Source organism: Kogia breviceps, chromosome 2, assembly GCF_026419965.1.
Source record: "Kogia breviceps isolate mKogBre1 chromosome 2, mKogBre1 haplotype 1, whole genome shotgun sequence".
NCBI classification, from domain to species: Eukaryota; Metazoa; Chordata; class Mammalia; order Artiodactyla; family Physeteridae; genus Kogia; species Kogia breviceps.
Window position 1 is genome coordinate 190,834,649 of NC_081311.1, and position 19,201 is coordinate 190,853,849.

A 19,201-nucleotide genomic window follows, 5' to 3' on the forward strand; every position below is an offset into this window, starting at 1 on the left:
GAGGATTTCATTCATTTAAGTGATCAAATTTGGTGGATGGAGAAGGTAGTCTGCCAATGAAAAAAATTTAGTTGTGTAAAAATTGTGGTTTCTATAGACAGTAACATGGACTCTTAAGTTGACATACATTAAAACCAACTTTTTTGTTGTGTAATTTTAGGAATCTTAACATCTGTATAGATTCATGTAACTACCACCACAATCAGAACATGGAATGGACCTGTTTGGTTACCCCTCAAGACTCTCTAACCCTTGTCTTTCCTTAACCCCTGGCCTCTACTGATCTGTTCTCCAACAACTATAGTTTTTCTTTCTGAGAATGTCATTTATTCAGTATATAACCTTTTTAGATTTCCTTCTTCACTCAGCATAATACCTTTAAGATTAATTCAGGTCAGTTGTTATTGGATGGGCCAAAAGGTTTGTTCCGTTTTTCTGTAAGATGGCTCTAGTAGAACTTAGTTAACTGTCTTTAACTTCATTTGAAACAATTTTGTTAGATTGTATGTGGCAGCTGTCATATCAGCATACATTTTAAAAGACTTATCAAAATTGGCCATTTTAATATTGAAGATGGAAGAAAAAAAGCAACATTTTCGGTATATTATGCTTTATTATTTCAAGAATGGTAAAAATGCAACTGAAACACACAAAAAGATTTGTGCGGTGTATGGAGAAGGTGCTGTGACTGACTGAACGTGTCAGAAGTGGTTTGCAAAGTTTCGTGCTGGAGATTTCTCCGTTGGACAATGCTCCATGGCCAGGTAGACCAGTTGAAGTTGATAGTGGTCAAATCAAAACAATAATTGAGAACAGTCGACGTTATATCACGCAGGAGATGGCTGACATACTCAAAATATCCACATCAAGCATTGAAAAATCATATGCACCAGCTTGGTTACGTGAATCACTTTAATGTTTTGGTTGCACATAAGTTCAGTGAAAAAAACCTTCTTGACCATATTTCCGCATGCGATTCTCTACTGAAACGTAATGAAAACATTCAGTTTTTAAAACACATTGTGACTGGTGATGAAAATTGGATACTGTACAACAATGTGGAATGGAAGAGATCGTGGGGCAAGCGAAATGAACCACCACCAACCACACCAAAGGCCGGTCTTCATTCCAGAGAAGGTGACATTGTGTATATGGTGGGATTGGAAGGGAGTCCTCTATTATGAGTTCCTTCTGGAAAACCAAACGGTTAATTCCAACAAGTACTGCTCCCAGTTAGACCAACTGAAAGTGGCACTCGACAAAAAGCGTCCAGAATTAGTCAATAGAAAACACATAATCTTTCATCAGGATAACACAAGACTGCATGGTTCTTTGATGACCAGGCAAAAACTGTTACAGCTTGGCTGGGAAGTTTTGATTCATCCATCATATTCAGCAGACATTGCACCTTTGCATTTCCATTTATTTCAGTCTTTACAAAATTCTCTTAATGGAAAAAATTTCAATTCCCTGGAAGACTGTAAAAGGCACCTGGAACAGTTCTTTGCTCAAAAAGATAAAAAGTTTTGGGAAGATGGAATGATGAAGTTGCCTGAAAAATGGCAGAAGGTAGTGGAACAAAAAGGTGAATACGTTGTTCAATAAAGTTCTTGGTGAAAATGAAAAATGTGTCTTTTATTTTTACTTAAAAAACCAAAGGCACTTTTTGGTCCACCCAATACGTATTCTAGTAGTCCATTTCTCCTTATTGCTGAGTAGTATTTCATTGCTTGGGAGTTTACCCATTCCTCATTTGAAGGACACTTGGGTTTCCAGTTTTTGATACATATGAAACAACCCAGTTGTTTCATACAGTTATTTATATACAGATTTTTTGGTGAACACAAGTTTTCATTTCACCTGGGTAAATACCTAGGAGTGGAATTGTTAGGTCTTATGGTAAGTGTATGTTTAATTTTTTTTTTTTTTAAAGACTGTTTTTGGTTGTTTTGATTTGATTTCCCCTTTTTACTGGTTAGGAAGCTGTGAATTCTATGTTATTTTATGGTCACTGTTGAAATTTTATTATCCATCCTAATATTCTAGAGTTAATCAGTATTTTAACCTTCCCCTAATAATACAAAGTCTTTAAAAATACAAAGTACTCTCACTTAAGTGCTATTTTTGGTAAAACGTTAAATTTGCCCCCTCTCCTCCACCATACATAGGACATTTTGAAATCAGATGCTATTTGTTTAGATTTGCCAATGTGTTTCCCAGTTTTTTTGCATCGCACGACCTTCTTGGGGTTATTTTTCTTCTTAAAGTGTATACAGTCATCCCTTAGTATCCATGGGGGATTGGTTCCAGGATGCCCCACAGATACCAAAATCTGATGACGCTCAAGTCCCTTATATAAGATGCATATGACCTATACACATCCTCCTGTTAACTTTGAATCATCTCTAATTACTTATAATACCTAATAAAATGTAAATGCTCTGTAAATGGTCATAAGTACAATGTAAATGCTATGTAAATAGGTGTAAATACAATGTGAATACTGTGTAAATAGTTGCTGGGCACATGGCAAATTCCAATTTTGCTTTTTGGAACTCTCTGGAATTTTTCCCCCAGTGTTTCTGATCTGCAGTTGGTTGAAATCCTGGATGTAGAACCCAGGGACACGGAGAGCCAACTGTATGTTTCTTTAGTGAAGATCTCCTGGGGGTAAACTCCGATTTTTGTTTATCTGGAAATGTCATTTTGATCTTAGACTTAAAAGATATTTTTGCTGAGTTCACAACTTTTTTTTTTTTACTACTTAAAGATAATATTCCACTATTTTCTGGTTTCCATTGAAAAGTCTTTCAGTCAGATTTTGTTTCCTTTGTCTTTTCTTTCTGAGTGCTTTTAAGATATTCTGTTTATCTTTGAAGTTTCACCCAAATGTTTCTAAGTGTGAATTTTATTTGTCCTGATTTTGATAAGCTGTGCTTCCTATATCTGTAGACGCATGACTTTCATTGGATTTAAAAAAAAAATCTCAGCCGTTAGCTCTTCAAATATTGCCTCTCCTTCATTCTTTCAATTCTGTCTCTCAAAATCAAGAATAGCCTCCCCACCCCTGTTTTTTTTTTCCTTTTCTAAAAACACTTGCTTTTTTCTGTCTCCTTAAGTGTCTGTTCTGCCTTCTGGGTTATTTCTTATTTCTGTTTTCTAATTCACCAAATCTCTCTTTTAGTGTGGCTTACCTGCTCTTTAACTAATTTGTTGAGTTTTTAATTTCCACATTTATAATTTTTCATTTCTGAAAGTTCTGACTTTTAAATTTAACTGTTATTCTGATAATTACACATTTCCTGTTCATTTTCATTCCATCTTTTGTTTTAACATTTCCTACATGCTATATTTACTTTGTATTTTGTATTTGATAAATCGAATGGCTAAAGTCTTGGGAAGAGGTGGCATAAAGCTTTTGTTTCTACTGACTCAAGCTCAGTGATTTGTTTTGTTTTTGTGTGATGATTTTTATTATCATCTCATTTTTTATTGAAATTAATATTTCCAAATCCTGATAGCATAATTTATAAATTAGAAATGCATTTCTCTTGAGAGAATTTGTATATTCTTCTCCTGCAATCTAGGGATACTACCACCCTGAAGCTACTTAATTCTCCATCCAGGGTCTTCGGTTTAACAGGGATATCTCAGGTTTACCTCTCATCTTGTCTTAGTTATTGTTGGTATTTGCCTTCTGAGCAACACTGAATTTTTTTGTATGACATGGGCCACTCTTCTGGTTTCAGCTCACTCTTTTTTATTTCTTTTGGGAAGGGGGAATTCTTTGAGAGCCCCCTTACTTTCTAGAAATGTTAACAATTAGGGTTTTTTTCTTTTATAAAATAATTTATGGGGTATCATGTTTTAGCAGAGGAACCTTTCAAAATATCTAGTCTGCTATACTATTGTAAGTAGAAATTAATGAGATTAGATATGCAAAGTGCCAGTCTAGGTTACTTTAAAAATATTAATTTCCTTCTGTCTTACTGAATTATATTTTGCCTACCAGTTTGTATAAGTGTGCTTGACATCATATGGTTACTTTTTGTGGATACTTTCCTTAATCTCTTATAAGGGTTTCTATTTTCTGTTATTCTGGAAATAGTAAATTTATGGGAAAATTTAAGTTTTTTGTTGTATATGAGGTAAATGTGTAGCATGTTCTGTAGAAGATTGAACCTAGGTAGAATTTATATCTCAGTAGTGTTCCAAAGGAATTCTGCTTCTTTCTTCACTTGGTAGTTAACATATTTGGTATATTTAGAGCAGTGGTTCTCAAGTAGAAGGACTCTGCTGTCCCACCCCACACCCCTGAGGGACATTTATCAGTATCTTGAAACATTTTTCATTATTCCTTCTGGGTTGGGCATGCTTCTGGCATTTAGTGGGTAGAGGCCAGGGATGCTGCCCTACCTCCTACAGTGCACAGGACAGCCCCCTCATGGTAAAGAATTCTCTGGCCCAATATGTCGGTAGTGCCTGATTTAGAGAAATGAGGTAAAGATAAATTGTTGATGCTGGTGGCTATATTTGGGAGGAAAGTTTTCCAGATTTTTTAGAAAAACTGAAAGAAAGCCTTAAGAACGTTCTTTCCTTTTCTTTCTGTAATTCTTCAGCACAGACATTCACATCCAAAAAGCCAGGACTATAAGTCCAAATTATTTGACTACTACTAGTTAATTGAATTGTTTATTATTTCTTGCAATTTTTTTTTTCTGTTACAGAATAAGTAACAAGATTTCATTGTGGAAAACTTTGAGAGAATAGAAAATTATAAATAGAAAAAAAAATCATTCAGTTCCATAATCTAAGCAAAGACTGTTAACATTTTGGGGTATTTAGTTTGTCTGTTTTCTTTGCAGATTTTTTTTTTTTTTTTTTTTTTTTTGCGGGCCTCTCACTGTTGTGGCCTCTCCCGCTGTGGAGCACAGGCTCCGGACGCGCAGGCCCAGCGGCCATGGCTCACAGGCTTAGTTGCTCCGCGGCATGTGGGACCTTCCCGGACCGGGGCACGAACCCGTGTCTCCTGCATCAGCAGGCGGATTCTCAACCACTGCGCCACCAGGGAAGCCCTGCAGATATTTTTAATATAGCTTTGAGAATACTATATAATTTTCATCTTAAAAAAAACCAAGCATAAATATGCATAGTTGTACAGTTTTATTGTTGCTTAACCACTTCCCCTTTGACAATGAAGTGTTTATGTTATTTTTTTTAGTATGAGTGATGTTTGATGAACATCTTGTATGTAGTTAAGTTTCAGATTCCTTCTTTAGAATAGATTCCTAAAAGGTTATTACTGGGTCAAAATGCATGAATAAGGTTATTCACAGGTTAGTGAGTTTATCCTACTGTCATCAGTGTATGAGACTACATTTTTTTACTACAGCCTCATCAGTCTGCATTCTTCTTAAGAAATTGATAGAGTCAGCCTTCTATTTTTTTTTACCAAACTATTTTATAGTCATGTTATATCCACATACAAAGCTCTTGGAAGCTAAAAAAGGAAAAAATTTTGCACTGAAAATACAGTTAATCTACCAGAATTAATAGAATATAAAAGAGTAATTAGAGAAACCAATATGAACAAATGTAAAATTTCCTTGGAGTTACTCAATTTATGTAAATAATGTGGCCTTGCAAAATTGTGTCTACCAGTTTTGTAAATTGAATCTTATTTTAAGTGCACTGAGAGAGCGCATTTAAAGAAGCTCTGTAATAGGTCTTCTTAAGTGGGAAAATGTCCTGTCATAATTTGGTTATGAGTATGTTATGGTTTTGTTTGTTTCATAAGTGAGAAATTTTGTTCACTTATTTAAGTAATATGAATACCTTCTTTATGCAAAAATGGACATTGTGGTATGGTAGGGCCTTGAGATGTATGAGAGAGTAAGCTATACAGTGCAGTGCTTTCATGAGATTACATCTGTGTGTAACTTTAAGAATCAGGGGGTTCCCTCATTTGATGATTTGAGAAGTACAGGGATATAATTCATTGCTCCAAACTTTCTTATTCAAACATACACCCTTGTAGCAGTGTTTGACATTTCCTTGTTAGAAAGTTATTCCTTTGCTTTTTTTATTGAAAGGATACTATAAGGGAGATGGAAGGGTAGAGGGTTGGCTGGAACAAGGAGGCAGTATTAGGGAATAAGGAGAGACAAAGATGCTAAATGTGAGGGAGGGAGCAGAGGAATTTGAGAGAACAATAATAAGTTAATTCCTTTTTAAATTGTTTTGGAACAAGGTAGGACTTGTTAGGATAAATATCATAAATGAATAAGCTGTGAATATGATGAATTTAGTTTTATTCTCATAATACAGGTGAATTGGAAAACAAAATGTCCTGCTTTAAAGGAATAATAATGACTTTGCTAAATTTTCACTTTTGGAAATTTAGATGATATCGTTAAAGCCTTAATTTGTGATTGCTAGTTGTAAAGGTACTTGAAAGTAATTCATATGGTAGTTGTTTCTTCATAGTTAAGTTTGGAAGTTTTACTAGGATGAAATTGCTGTGTTCAGTTTCTCCTACTGTGCAGTCTTCATTTCTGTATTTTATGGCTTACCAAGAGCTGGAAGGAAAGTAATTTATTAGTTTAAAACTTAAAGCAAAACAACAAAACCTAACTTAACATTTCTCCACTTCGAAATGTAAAACAGATAACGTCCAAACCTGACATTATTGTTACTTTCTTAGGAAATATGAAAATATTTAAATAATAACTTTGAATTCTTTACCATTGAGCCCATCATATATATATTATTCTCCTTCCATCACACATACACTAAAGCAATGTTTGTGTTTCCAAGAAGCTCATGTGTTACAGGTACTGTTTGCTTCTAACTAGGTGGTTACTTGAATTTATCTTTAAATATATTATTTAGTGTGGGTCTGACTAAATTTACATTGACATATCTATTGTGGGGATTAATAGTTTAAGATAATTTCTAAATATTTGTAGTTTATGGAATGAAAACACTGTTCCAGGTTTAAATGTGCTAATTAAAAATGTTTTGAATTATCTGATACATAATTTTTAAAATACTATAGTTTGTAATAGTAAATCTGTAAAATATTTTATGTTTCAGACGAGGATTAAATCCACCACACAGGGTGAAATCCATCTCCATGACAACATTCACACAACAGGAAATTGAATTTCTTCAAAAACATGGAAATGAAGTAAGTGTTTTTTACAATTTTCAACTTTTTTGTTGGTAGTCATTTTAATAAGATTTAATAAGTTGTTTAGAATGGTGAATTTTCACTGTCTAAAAAGTTATTTTTTGTATTCTATATTTAGATGTTGTAGAAAGTACTCATTTAATAATGTGTTTAGAATTAATGTCTACTACATAAATACTTTACCTTAAACCTGAGATGAAACGTGTGTAAACTTCGTCAGTATTGAGTGTAAAAGGCATTTTTGGAGGACATCTAGTATTGGAGTAACTGTTAGTTTTTGCTTTAAAAGACAAAATAAGAGAAGGAGAAAGGGAATTAACATGGTATTGTAGTAAACTTTTGTTAGGCTGTCAGCTTTCACTTGAGGACCCCTCTTTCCTTTTTACGTTTTTAAATTTAGATGTATGTGTGATGTTTAATATTGAGCAGGTGCTCAGTAGGGAGGAGGTTAGTAGTTCTGAGGGGGCAGCCTAGTGTCATGAGGAACTCAGTAGAGGAAAGATTTGCAGGGGAGCCTTTTCTTTCTACTCTGCTTTAATGGGCTTTCAGGAATTCCATTCTGTTTTTTGCTTTCTTGTTTTAGTTCCATGTTTTTCTATTAGTAAAAGTGGTGGTCTACTGTTTTTTTTTAAAAAAAACTATAAAATTAACTGCAAAAGCAAGCATGTTTTATAATCTTGGGTCAAGGATGAGCCAGTCAACCCAGTTGATCAGTAATAGCCATTATTATTTAGTAGACACTTTAATCACTTCCTAGAAAGTAAATATTACTTTAGTTGTACTACAGTGGTTGCATGTTTTTGGGTGGTTTTTTTTTTTTTTTTTTTTTTGCATGTTTATGATATGACACAGAAAATAATTTAAGTCTTAAGATTTTATTAATTTCAATCTTCTTTTTCACCCTCAGAAGATATATGCAAGCGTTTTGTACTCTGCCTCTTTTTTTCCCTAACACTTTGATAGTAGCATCTTGAACTTGCTTGTCTACTTGTGAATCATGTGTGTATATGGTTCTAAAGTAGTAAAGAAGTATAAATTTAAGATGATGAAATATTTTTAAGTACATGGTTTAGAGAATTGAGCACACACTTTGAAGTTTCCAGATTTTGCCGATAAAAAATTATCTTGAGGGCTTCCCTGGTGGCGCAGTGGTTGGGGGTCCGCCTGCCGATGCAGGGGGCGCGGGTTCGTGCCCCGGTCTGGGAGGACCCCGCATGCTGCGGAGCGGCTGGGCCCGTGGGCCGTGGCCGCTGAGCCTGTGCGTCCGGAGCCTGCGCTCCGCAGGGGGAGAGGCCGCAGCGGTGAGAGGCCCGTGTACTACAAAAAAAAAAAAAAAATTATCTTGAGTAATCAAGTTCCAGACTGATTGTAGGTACATTACAGGAAAATCTAAAGCAAGATGAAAGGGCAGAAGGTGTGTAATGACAGTAAGTGTAGAAATGTATTTTTGGATTAAAAGACAATTTGAACTATTTGTATAAAGTTTGGAATTAGCCTAGCAGTGCATATTTTAAATTACTTTCTTAGAATTTTGGCCTTCTATACAAAATTTTGGACATCAGAATGGAGTCAGAAATGAAAAAATATTATCTGTTCTTAGATTAAAAATCAACTGACAGTAGATAAAGTCAGAGTAGTAGAACTGGAAAGGTGATAAACAATGCGTTTGAGAAGTAAAACACATTCAAACCTGTCAGTAGATAAGATTAGGTGGAGACTGGTTCCAAAATACTACGATTGAAGAACCTTTTTTTTCTGAAATTGTGGTAAGTACACTTGACAGGAGGTGTACTCTCTTAAAAAATTTTAAGTGTAAAATGTAGTATTGTTAACTATAGGCAAAGTATTGTAAATGGATCTTTAGAACTTACTCATCTTGCATAACTGAACTTTATACCCATTGAATAGCAACCACCATTCTATTTTCTGCTTCTGTGAGTTTGACTGTTTTAGATGCCTCATTTAAGTGGAGTCACGTAGTACTGTTCTTCTGTCACTGGCTTATTTCACTTGGCATAATGTTCTCAAGGTTCAGCCATGCTATTGCATATGACAGGATTTGTGAAGGAACAGTTATTAAGACTGTAATATCAAAATAAATTTAGAATATATGAAAAGAAATTTTAGGTAACTTATTATATCAAATAGTAGAAACAAAATACAATTAGATGACTGGAATGGATTTATGAATCTTAAATCCTAAAAAGAGTCATGCAAATTAATAAGCCATTTAAAGCCCTCACCGTGGCAGTCACTGTACTAGGTACTTGGATACAGTTATAGAAGTGTCACATAGGCTTAGCTGACATAGAGCTCATGGTCTAGTTAGAGAGACAGGTATGTAACAAATAATTACAACAGTGTGTTAGATAATTAATGATAAAGAATAAGAAATTTCAGAAGTAATGTGGAAGGAGGGACTCAGTCTGTTGGTGAGAAGGAGAGGATTGGGAAGATCTCACAGGGGGCTGAACATTTGCTGGCTGACTAGGACTTAGGCTGGCAGGAAAAGATATTGCAGGCAGAGCAAACACAGTGCACAAAGAAAAAGAAATTTGCAATGGTTCTTACAGCTAGAAAGTGTACCAACCATTTAATTACTTGTTAAGGGAGAAAAACATGCTTTCTTGTGTTCCTAAGGACACCTTAGAAACAAAATATTGGACTAGGTATATTTGATTCTTTACAATATTAGCAATATCTGTGTTCTTAAAATTTCAAGAGATGTATAAAAGGTGAGGATTGATATCATGAATTGCAGGATGATTGGTACAACTTAATAAAAAACTATAGACTTGAAGTGCAAGTGCTTTATTATCAGTTTATCTTATTTAAACATTTAAATCTTAAGTATAACATGCATAGAGAAAAAATACAGATCTTTATTTTTTGTTTCAAATTATGTTGCCATATTTGCACTGTGTTATCTCTCAGTAGTCTGGAAAGGGCATACTCAATCATATAAATTTTGGATTAAAAAGAAGGTACTGTCATACATCTTGTGCGTGAATGGGTTCATGCCTGAAGTTAAAAGATCAAAAAGTATATTAACTGGCAGAAGTCTTGGATCTTCTACCCCTATGAGGAAGTTTTAACGTTCTGAGGGGCATGTTTGGTTGTCACGATTAGGGAATGTTGCTGGCTTAAGCAGGCAAGCACCATGGTGGCTGGATGATTCAGTGTTGAATAGAGTTAACCTATATTCCACATGCTTTGGATGTTCCTTCCGACCTTTATAAGTGGGAAAATCCTTTTTACAGGCGGACTGCATGTATAACTTAAATCTGTTTTATATGCTTTCATTAGTAGTCGTGAACAACTTATTGCCAGAAGTCATGCTGCCAAGTCCAGAATCAAGTGTGGGAGGGGACTACCAAATTACAGGGCAGAGGGCTTGGAGACAGGAAGCCGTTAATTGAGACCGTCGATGCAGTGACTTGACACATTTGTATATCTGGGAAAGATTTCACTTTTCATTGAGAACTTTACTAAGAATTGTTCACTGTTTTTGGGAAGTCACAAAACTGATGGCAGCACTTCTCATGGCATTTGAGTCATTAATAGAGTACATCTGAATTGGTCTGAGTTGGTAGCTGTGGTAAGCAGATGATGTTATTAGTATTTATAAATATGTATCACAGACACCCTTGATGTTTATAACATATCATTAGTATCTACAGATATAGTCTACAAGTTACTTGAATATTACTGTAGAATTCTTAGACTCCTACAGTGTGTTCATTGGAGGAGATATGTTACATTATCAGGTTATAGAACATGCCAGATGTTAGTAAAATATTTTATAGCAAAGCACTTCGTGTTTATTGGTGTTGACATTTTTTCCAAAAGTCAAATATTTCACAAAAAATTTCCACATATTTATCTTGTAATGCTTTCTTTTGTATCATGATGTTACTTTAAAAAATCTTTAGTAGTTTGCTCCATATGTCCTCTTTTATGATGTTGTGGGTCAACCATGGTCCTCTAGTTGAAGGAATTTCACTATTGGGTTAACTTCTGATTATCAAACTTAATGGAAGGAAGGCTGGCTAACAGTGCTATAGATAATTCAGTGAAAGGAAAATGTAGAAGTAATTTTATTTTGAACCATACAGTTTTTCTTTTCTAGTAATAAATCTTCCTAATTATGTTTTAGGACAGAGTAAAAGGGTTACTGCTGATGCTCCACAGGCATAAAATCTACATGTAGAAATAAAATCGTGGATTGATTGACAGTATTTGATCATGTTTATGCTAGATTAAAAAAATAACCCCCCAACCCAGAAGCTAAAGCTTTAAAAAAATCCTTCTTAAACAGTAGACCCGTAAGGTAAGGTGTGCTTTTCCCTGGTTAACATTCATGATTGATTCATTCTTCATTCTTGAAGCGGAGATTTATTAATCATCTCATGTGCCAGGGATTGTCCTTGGGTGCTAGGGATACTGTCCATGATTCGTGCCCTCAGTCAAGCATACAGTCTGGTAGGGGAGAGGGACGGTAAAAATCATTTTTTTCAGTTCCATTTTGGTATAAGAGTGAGAAAGGGCTTCAGTTTAGAGTTGTAAATGCTTGGGATTATGCAGACAGTTTTTTTCGAGAAGTTATACTTAAGGCTTAAATAGGCTTTATTTTATGAGACAGCTCTTTAGGCCTTTTGTGTAGTTAAATTGCATCTTTGGGAAGATTGGAGCTGTTTTATAATCAGAAACAAGCATTGCCACAAAGAAAATATTTTGATATCTAAAAAATTTAAAATTCCAAGTTCACGTGCTGTGACAGTTTTGTTGGAATATTCAGGTATCATTTTATGATATGTTATACTCAATCTATTATGCTGTTAAACAGGACACTAGTGGTTATTTCCTAAATCATCCTGTTATAAACTTATAATAAGTGATGGTCATTCTCAGTACAGAACAGTGGACTCTGTAAAGTAGAAGGCCAATATCAGAAAGAGCCCGTAGGCCATTATCATAGTAAAGACAATGAGCTTTTGAATTAATCCTGAATCAGGGCATGGAACTATCAGGTAGTTTCAAAGTGTTGTATTCATTTCTTTTAAGTTTGATTAAAAACTAAACGATCTAACCCAAACTGCAGCTCTGTAGGGAAATTGGTAAAATTTGGGCTGGGCCTATTAAAAGAGTACTTGAAGTGAAGTGGTCTTGTGCAGAAAGGATTGGATTTGGACTTGGAAGGTTGAGAACGATGGACAAGATGCCTCTGAGCCTCAATTTCTACAAGTGTAAAATAATAACAGTATCTTAATATAGAAAGGCTAGAATAATTTGAGCTCAAGCAACCTATGAAAGTTCCCAGCATATTTCTTATAGAATAATATAGATATTCAGATGTTTGTTGAATCAGAATCTAAGATAGTAGAAGGTATAGAAGGATTATCAATTTTTTTTTGACTTTTTGCTCAGAGTGGTTTCATTAGGGGAATTTTTCAGTTTTCTTAGAATACAGTAGCATCATTTACATTAATTTTAGGTTATGTATTTAAACTCTTGGAGCATTTTAATTATATGCTGAGCTTAAATAATATTAGTAAAATTTGGCAGTTATTTTAGTAACAGCATATTAAATGTCATTATTGAGTGGCAGAGTTAAGTTACATACTCATTACTCCAGGGTCTACAATTACCTTGCTGTCTGTACAGAGGTTGGCAAAACTGTTTCTCTAAATGGCCAGAGGGGAAATATTGAAGGCCACCTACATACAGTCTCTGTTGTATATTCTTGTTAGAAAAAATCTTTTAAAAATTACCCTTTAAATATGCATAAACTAAATGATCAGGGGCAGTACAAAAATAGGTCAGTGACCCAAATTTGATCTGCAGGTGGTTGATTTTAGACTCCTGGTCTATGGAATTCCAGAGTTTTCAGTTCTCAATATAAATTCTTTTATAACCTTGCTTCTTTTCCTACTTAATCTTTTTCTTGCTTCATTACCAATAGAAATGTTTGAACACCAGTGGTTTCTGGTTTGTTTTCTATATATGATGTCTGTATCCCAATTTTCTTGCCATTTTGCTCAAGCTGAATCATTTATCCTGAATCTTTTTTTCAAGACCTATCAAAGTTTTTACCCTTCCATCAAGTCTTTCAGGAGTATTTTGTTTGTTTTTCGGTTTTTTTGTGGTACGCGGGCCTCTCACTGTTGTGGCTTCTCCCGTTGCGGAGCACAGGCTCTGGACGCGTAGGCTCAGCGGCCATGGCTCACGGGCCCAGCTGCTCCATGGCGTGTTCCCGGACCGGGTCACAAACCCGTGTCCCCTGCATCATCAGGCGGACTCTCAACCATTGCGCCACCAGGGAAGCCCATTTCAGGAGTATTTTAGCCCACAGGGCCTAATGCCCCCCGCCCCCATACTTTAAGCTTTTTTTTTTTTTTTTTTTTTTTAATATAGCAATGACTAAGAATTTACACAAATTTTTTTTTATTGCTCTCATAGTTTCTTCTGTTTGGTCTTATTACCCTCAAAACATTATAGACATTTCCATGGCATAATTTATATACTTCTTCATTATACCTAGAGCAGTGAGAATGTATGAATGTGTGTGTGTGTGTACATATATATGTATGTAAATATGTGTATTTTATTTTTAATTTTCTTTTAATTTAATTTAATTAATTTAATTTAATTTAATTTAATTTAATTTTATTTGTTAGAATTCCTGGGTTTTACTCCTTAGAGATTCTGACCCTGGGTGTGGGGTGAGGCAGAGGAGTATCTGTTTGCATTTTCAGCCAGAAGCCCCATGTGATTCTGTTGCTGATGGTTACAGACCACCTTTTGAGAAAACCAGTATAGTAACTAAAAAGGCTCCATCCAGTCTAGACTCAAAATAATGTATGGTCTAGTTTCGGCACCACTAATTGATAAGCCTTGTTACCTTGGGGAAACTACTTTTCCCTGAGCTTCATTTTCCATTGTGTACTATGGGAAGTACCTATCCTGCCTATTTGATGAGGTTGATTTGAAGGTAGAACATGTGAAAACATTTTGAAAACTGATGTATTATGTAGATGTAAGATAATCAGTTTTAAGTGCAAATGTACTTTTTCATTGACTTCTAAGCTCAGGGGATAAAAAAGTAATCATATAGGAAAATGGTGTGCTTTGAACTGAATTTAGTTTAGTTTAGGGAGATATTTGCAGAATTACAGTCAATATGATGGTATTAATCAGTATGAAAAGTTAATTCAATAATAATAGTAACATTTCAAAAAATTTTAACTAAAAATATGTAATTATTTGAGAGACTAGCTTCCTAATGAGATATTTGAGGTTTAAAAACATCTAGCTAAAATATCGAAGCATGTTCTGTATTAAAGAGGCTATTTGTTTAACTTCTGCATATTTATGAAGAAGCACATATTTTAAAGTCTGGCCTCTATTTTGAAAGAAAGGCGAGGTGTTAAGAGTTTCTAAAAATTCTGCTGAATCAGATCAGTAATGACATAGTAATCTTTAAAATATTCAGAGTGTATTCTTTGATATTAGTTGTTGGCTTTCAGAGAAATACTGATACTAATTAACAAAAAGAATGTTGGAAATGTTATCTTTGTTTTGTACATATTGTAGCATGTGGATCTTTCTGAAATGATGACTGAAAACTCAAGAGTATTGTAGAAGGAGCTGGACGGTAGTTTGTAACTACTCTGAGCATTTATTTAACTTTTTATTGCATTTGTGTCCCAGGTCACATTATTTATTTCCTTCTAACTCTTTGCTTCAGCCATTCTAGCTTCCTCTCATCTCTCAGCTTTTGTTTCTTTCTTTCTTGCCATTAAGTGTGTTATCTTTTTTTAAAAAAAAAAATCTTACTTGAATCTAATTAAAAATAAAATTATTCATTCTTTTTGTTCTTTTTTAAACTTTTTATTGTGGAGCTGCTCATAAATCTACACAGTAGACAGAATAATGTACCAAACTCCTGTCCCTCTTTTATTATGTTTAGCAGATCTGAGACATAGAATTTTCCTCTGTAAATTCAGGAACTAAATGTTATCTCTAAAAAAGGACTTTAAAAAGAATATATAACTCCATATCGTTTTCATATCCATAGAAATTAATAGTAATTAATTACATAGCCAGTGTTCAAGTTTCCTTTTATTTCATAAATTTTCTTTTTTCTCTTCCTGTAAGCATATGTTTGAATAGAGATGCAAGTAAGGCTCACATGTTATGAGTAGTTAGTATGGGTTTTGAAACTGACAGAGGATTGGAGGCTAGATGGGTCAGGCTTTGGCCTGCCTAGGCCTGGCTGGGACCAGGCAACTTCTTGGGGCCTGTACCACTTGGTCTGTGGTATAGAGAAAGGTTTGTGCCAGGACAGTGGGGACCTCAGACCAGGTGGTTACTCTGGGGCTGGGTACCCTGTAACTGCGGGCCCTGCCAGCTCAAGTCCCTGGGAAACATAGCAGTTGAGGTGAATTCCAAGCTTTGCAGTCAAACTCATAGTACAAGTTCCCCTGGTACATATCTGAGTTGTAGTCTTTCACATGTGTCTTCCATTGCTCCAGCGTCACCTGCTACCAGGCTGCTGAAAATCAATGTTGGGTTCTTATTATAGAGCAGGAATGCTAGTTGGTTGCTAGGACCAACCAACAACCAACAACTGGCATTCATCTTGGCAACAGAAGATGCCATCTGGATGCAGGGTGCTTTATGAGCTGGTAAGAAGGAACTTAAGACAAGCTTTGGGGCCATAGATTTTTGAGGAATTGGTGATGACATCGAAGGGTTTTTGGTTCTGTTTCATGAAATTCAAGCCATCCTGCACGGGCAAGATCATCTTTGGGTAGTAGTAGCCATAGGCCATGCCCGGCAGGAACTTCTTAAGAGATTTAGATGGTATCTTTTGTCAGTTTTCTCCTAGACCATGGGCTCCACCAGTTCCCCAGGGATGATCTCTTACTGGCCTGTTGTGATGCTAGGATTTTTCCAAGGATGAGGTGGCTGTGAGCAGTCATCTTCTGGCACCAGAACCTGTCCTGCTTTGTGCCACCTAACTGCAGTATGGTGCGGGAAGTCTTACTGAAGGTGAGCAAGGTCTCCTGGTAGTGTGAGTGCTGTAGCTGCTCTGCTTGAGGGGGGCCTGGTTGGGTTATCTGCTAAGTTGTCTCTCATACCCCCCTCTCATGGATGGCCATAGCAAGATCTTGTCCCCGGCAGAGGCTTCTCAAAGCCACAGCACAATGGCCATATTTGGCTGTCTTCTGCCCCCGCCTACCTCTCAACATTTTATTATGAGAAATACATAAAACTTTAAGAATTATGCAGGCACATTAAACACGGTGCTGTATTTGCACTATCAAATATCTGTATGTGTCTCCATTTGGTCATCCACCTTATATTTTTCTTGCATTTCAAAGTAATTTGCAAACATTAGTTCATATCACCCCTAAAATCTTTTGTATATCATTAATTAGAATTCGATATTTGTTAAGACTTTTTTGAGGTATAATTTATGCACAGTGAATGTAAAAGTCTTAAGTGTACCTTTGGAAGAGTTTTGATAAATGTATCCAGTTTGGTAACCCAAAGTCCTATAAAGATATGGAACCTGACCGTCATTCCCCCAGAGTTCCCCTAACATCTCTTCCTGTTCAATCCCTCCCCTTTCCTGAGGCAACCACTGTTTTGATTTTTATTCATACTTGTATAAAGAAAATAATTAAGAATGTGCTTTTTTTGTTCTACAAATAACAAATACTGGAAAGGGTATGGAGAAAAGGGACCTCTCCTACACTCTTGGTGGAAAGGTAAATTGGTGCAGCTACTATGGAAAACAGTATGGAGGTTCCTCAAAAAACTAAAAATAGAGTTGCCCTGTGATCCAGCAATTCCTCCCCTTGACATATATCTAGACAAAACTATAATTCAGAAAGATAGATGCATCCCTATGTTCATAGAAGCACTGTTAACAATAGCCAAGACATGAAAACAACATGTGTCCATCAGCAGATGAATGAATAAAGATGTGGTACATATACATAATGGAATACTACTCACCCATAAAAAGGAATGAAATAATGTCATTTACAGCAAACATAGGGGACCTAGAGATTATTGTACTATGTGAAGTAAGTCAGAAGACTTATCATATGATATCAAGTATATGTAGAATCTAAAAAAATGTTACAAATGAATTTACTTACAAAGCAGAAACAGACTTAGAAAACAAACTTATGATTACCAAAGGGGAAAGGTGAGGGGGAAGGATAAATTAGGAGCTTGGGATTAACATATACACACTGCAATATATAAAATAGATAATCAACAAGGACCTACTGATTGCCTTTTCTTTTGATTATGGATCACACTCTCTTGTTTCTTTTTGTGTATCTAGTGATTTTGGATTATATCTAGAGCATCGGCAAATGGTAGGTTGTACAGCCTCTGGGTTCTGTTTTGTTTGTCCAGAAAGTACTGGTTTTGTTTGTTTGTTTTGTTCACTTTTTACTTTAGCAAACTCTGCCTCTCCTGGTGGAAGCCAGTTGAAATCTCTGTTCAGTTCTTTTAGTCCTTAATTGAACTGCTTTGAATTGTCCCTGTACATGCCTCGATCAAGGGTGAGCCAAAGATTTGTGCAAAGTTGGTATGCAAGTTTTGCAGCTCTCCCTTCTTGGACATACCCTTCCTTCACTTTCCAGTTTCTGTGGTTGTGAATTCTGTATTTAAGCTTTTAGATTTGTGGATTTCTTCTTGAGTTTTGACAGCTCTGCTTGGCAGATGTCTGCTTTCAAATGATGAAAAAGAGTAGATACTTAGTGCTGTTTCTTTCTCACAGGTGTTGACTCTTCTCCAGAATCTGTTTACCTTGTGGTTGCTTTCTAGTGTCTTTGATAATTCTTATAATGTGTGCTGAGTTTATAGTTGTTAATTTCTGGGAGCTGGGTTTTAATTTGAGCTACACTGACGTTACTGGAAGTAACGTTACTGGAAGTAACGTTACTGGAAGTAACGTTACTGGAAGTAACGTTACTGGAAGTGGAACCTGCTCTGCTTGTCTTTTAAGTTTTTTTTTTATTCTGTAAGTTTCCCCTTCAGTTATTTGCTCCTATTCTCTCTCCCCCTGCCTTTTTCCCTCTCTCAGCTCCGTCATTTTTCAGTAGTGTCCCACTATCATGATTTTGCTGATTCCATCCACGCAGTGTTCCTCTGTCATCTCAGTTCCCTATAAATTGATAGTTGGATCTAGTAGCTTCCTAAGATTCACATTTAATTGAGGGAAGAGGGAAGACTCAGTGTTTCATAGGTTAGGTGGTGTGTTCTTTTGTGGAGAAACACATTTTCGTGTTTTAGTCTGTGTTGAGAGGGGTTAGCTAATACTCTATGCCTACATCCTTAGTAGGGATTGTAAAATGGTGATAACTTAGTCTGGGAACCTGTAAGGGGGTCCTTGAGACCTTTACAAGGGTTCTCTGAGGTCAAAAAAATTTTTAATAGTAATTCTAAGACTTGATTTGTGGTATTTACTCCCAGTCTCATGAGTACACAGTGGAGTTTTCCAGAAGCTACATAACATAACAATGCAGAAGTTGATCAGAAATCAGCTGTCTTCTATTTAAACAGGTATTAATGAAATTTGCAAAAATGTAAAGCAGTACCACTCTTCTCACTAATTTTTGCTTTAGAAAATATAGCTATTTTTATGATTAAAAGTTAGTTACATTAACATACAGTATTTTTATTGCTGTTAAAAGTACATTAATATTGCCTAGGATGTGGGAGTAGGGGTAATGTAGAGAGACTGCTAATGGATATGGGATTTCTTTAGACGATAATAAAAATGTTCTAAAACAGCTGTGCTGGTGGCACAACTCTTGAATATACTAAAAACATTAAATTGTACACTTTAAATAGGTGAATTATATGTTATACAAATTATATCTCAATAAAGCTTCTAAAAAGTCAAAAAAAAGTACATTAAAACTGTTTCTCATAAATATCAGTAGATAGAGTGCACATAAACAAAGCCGTTTATGGTCCTCA

General features: G+C 35.4%; 1 protein-coding gene across 15 annotated transcripts in view; it reads left to right on the forward strand.

The window, feature by feature from the left end:
- AGFG1 (ArfGAP with FG repeats 1) overlaps nucleotides 1-19,201 on the forward strand; it is a 70,356-nt gene that overhangs the window by 10,632 nt on the left and 40,523 nt on the right. For all 15 annotated transcript variants that reach the window (XM_059051763.2, XM_059051757.2, XM_067027062.1 and 12 more), the window contains exon 2: nucleotides 7,096-7,189. In XM_059051763.2, the coding sequence (XP_058907746.1) occupies nucleotides 7,096-7,189 (94 nt within the window). The remainder of the gene's footprint in view (nucleotides 1-7,095; nucleotides 7,190-19,201) is intronic.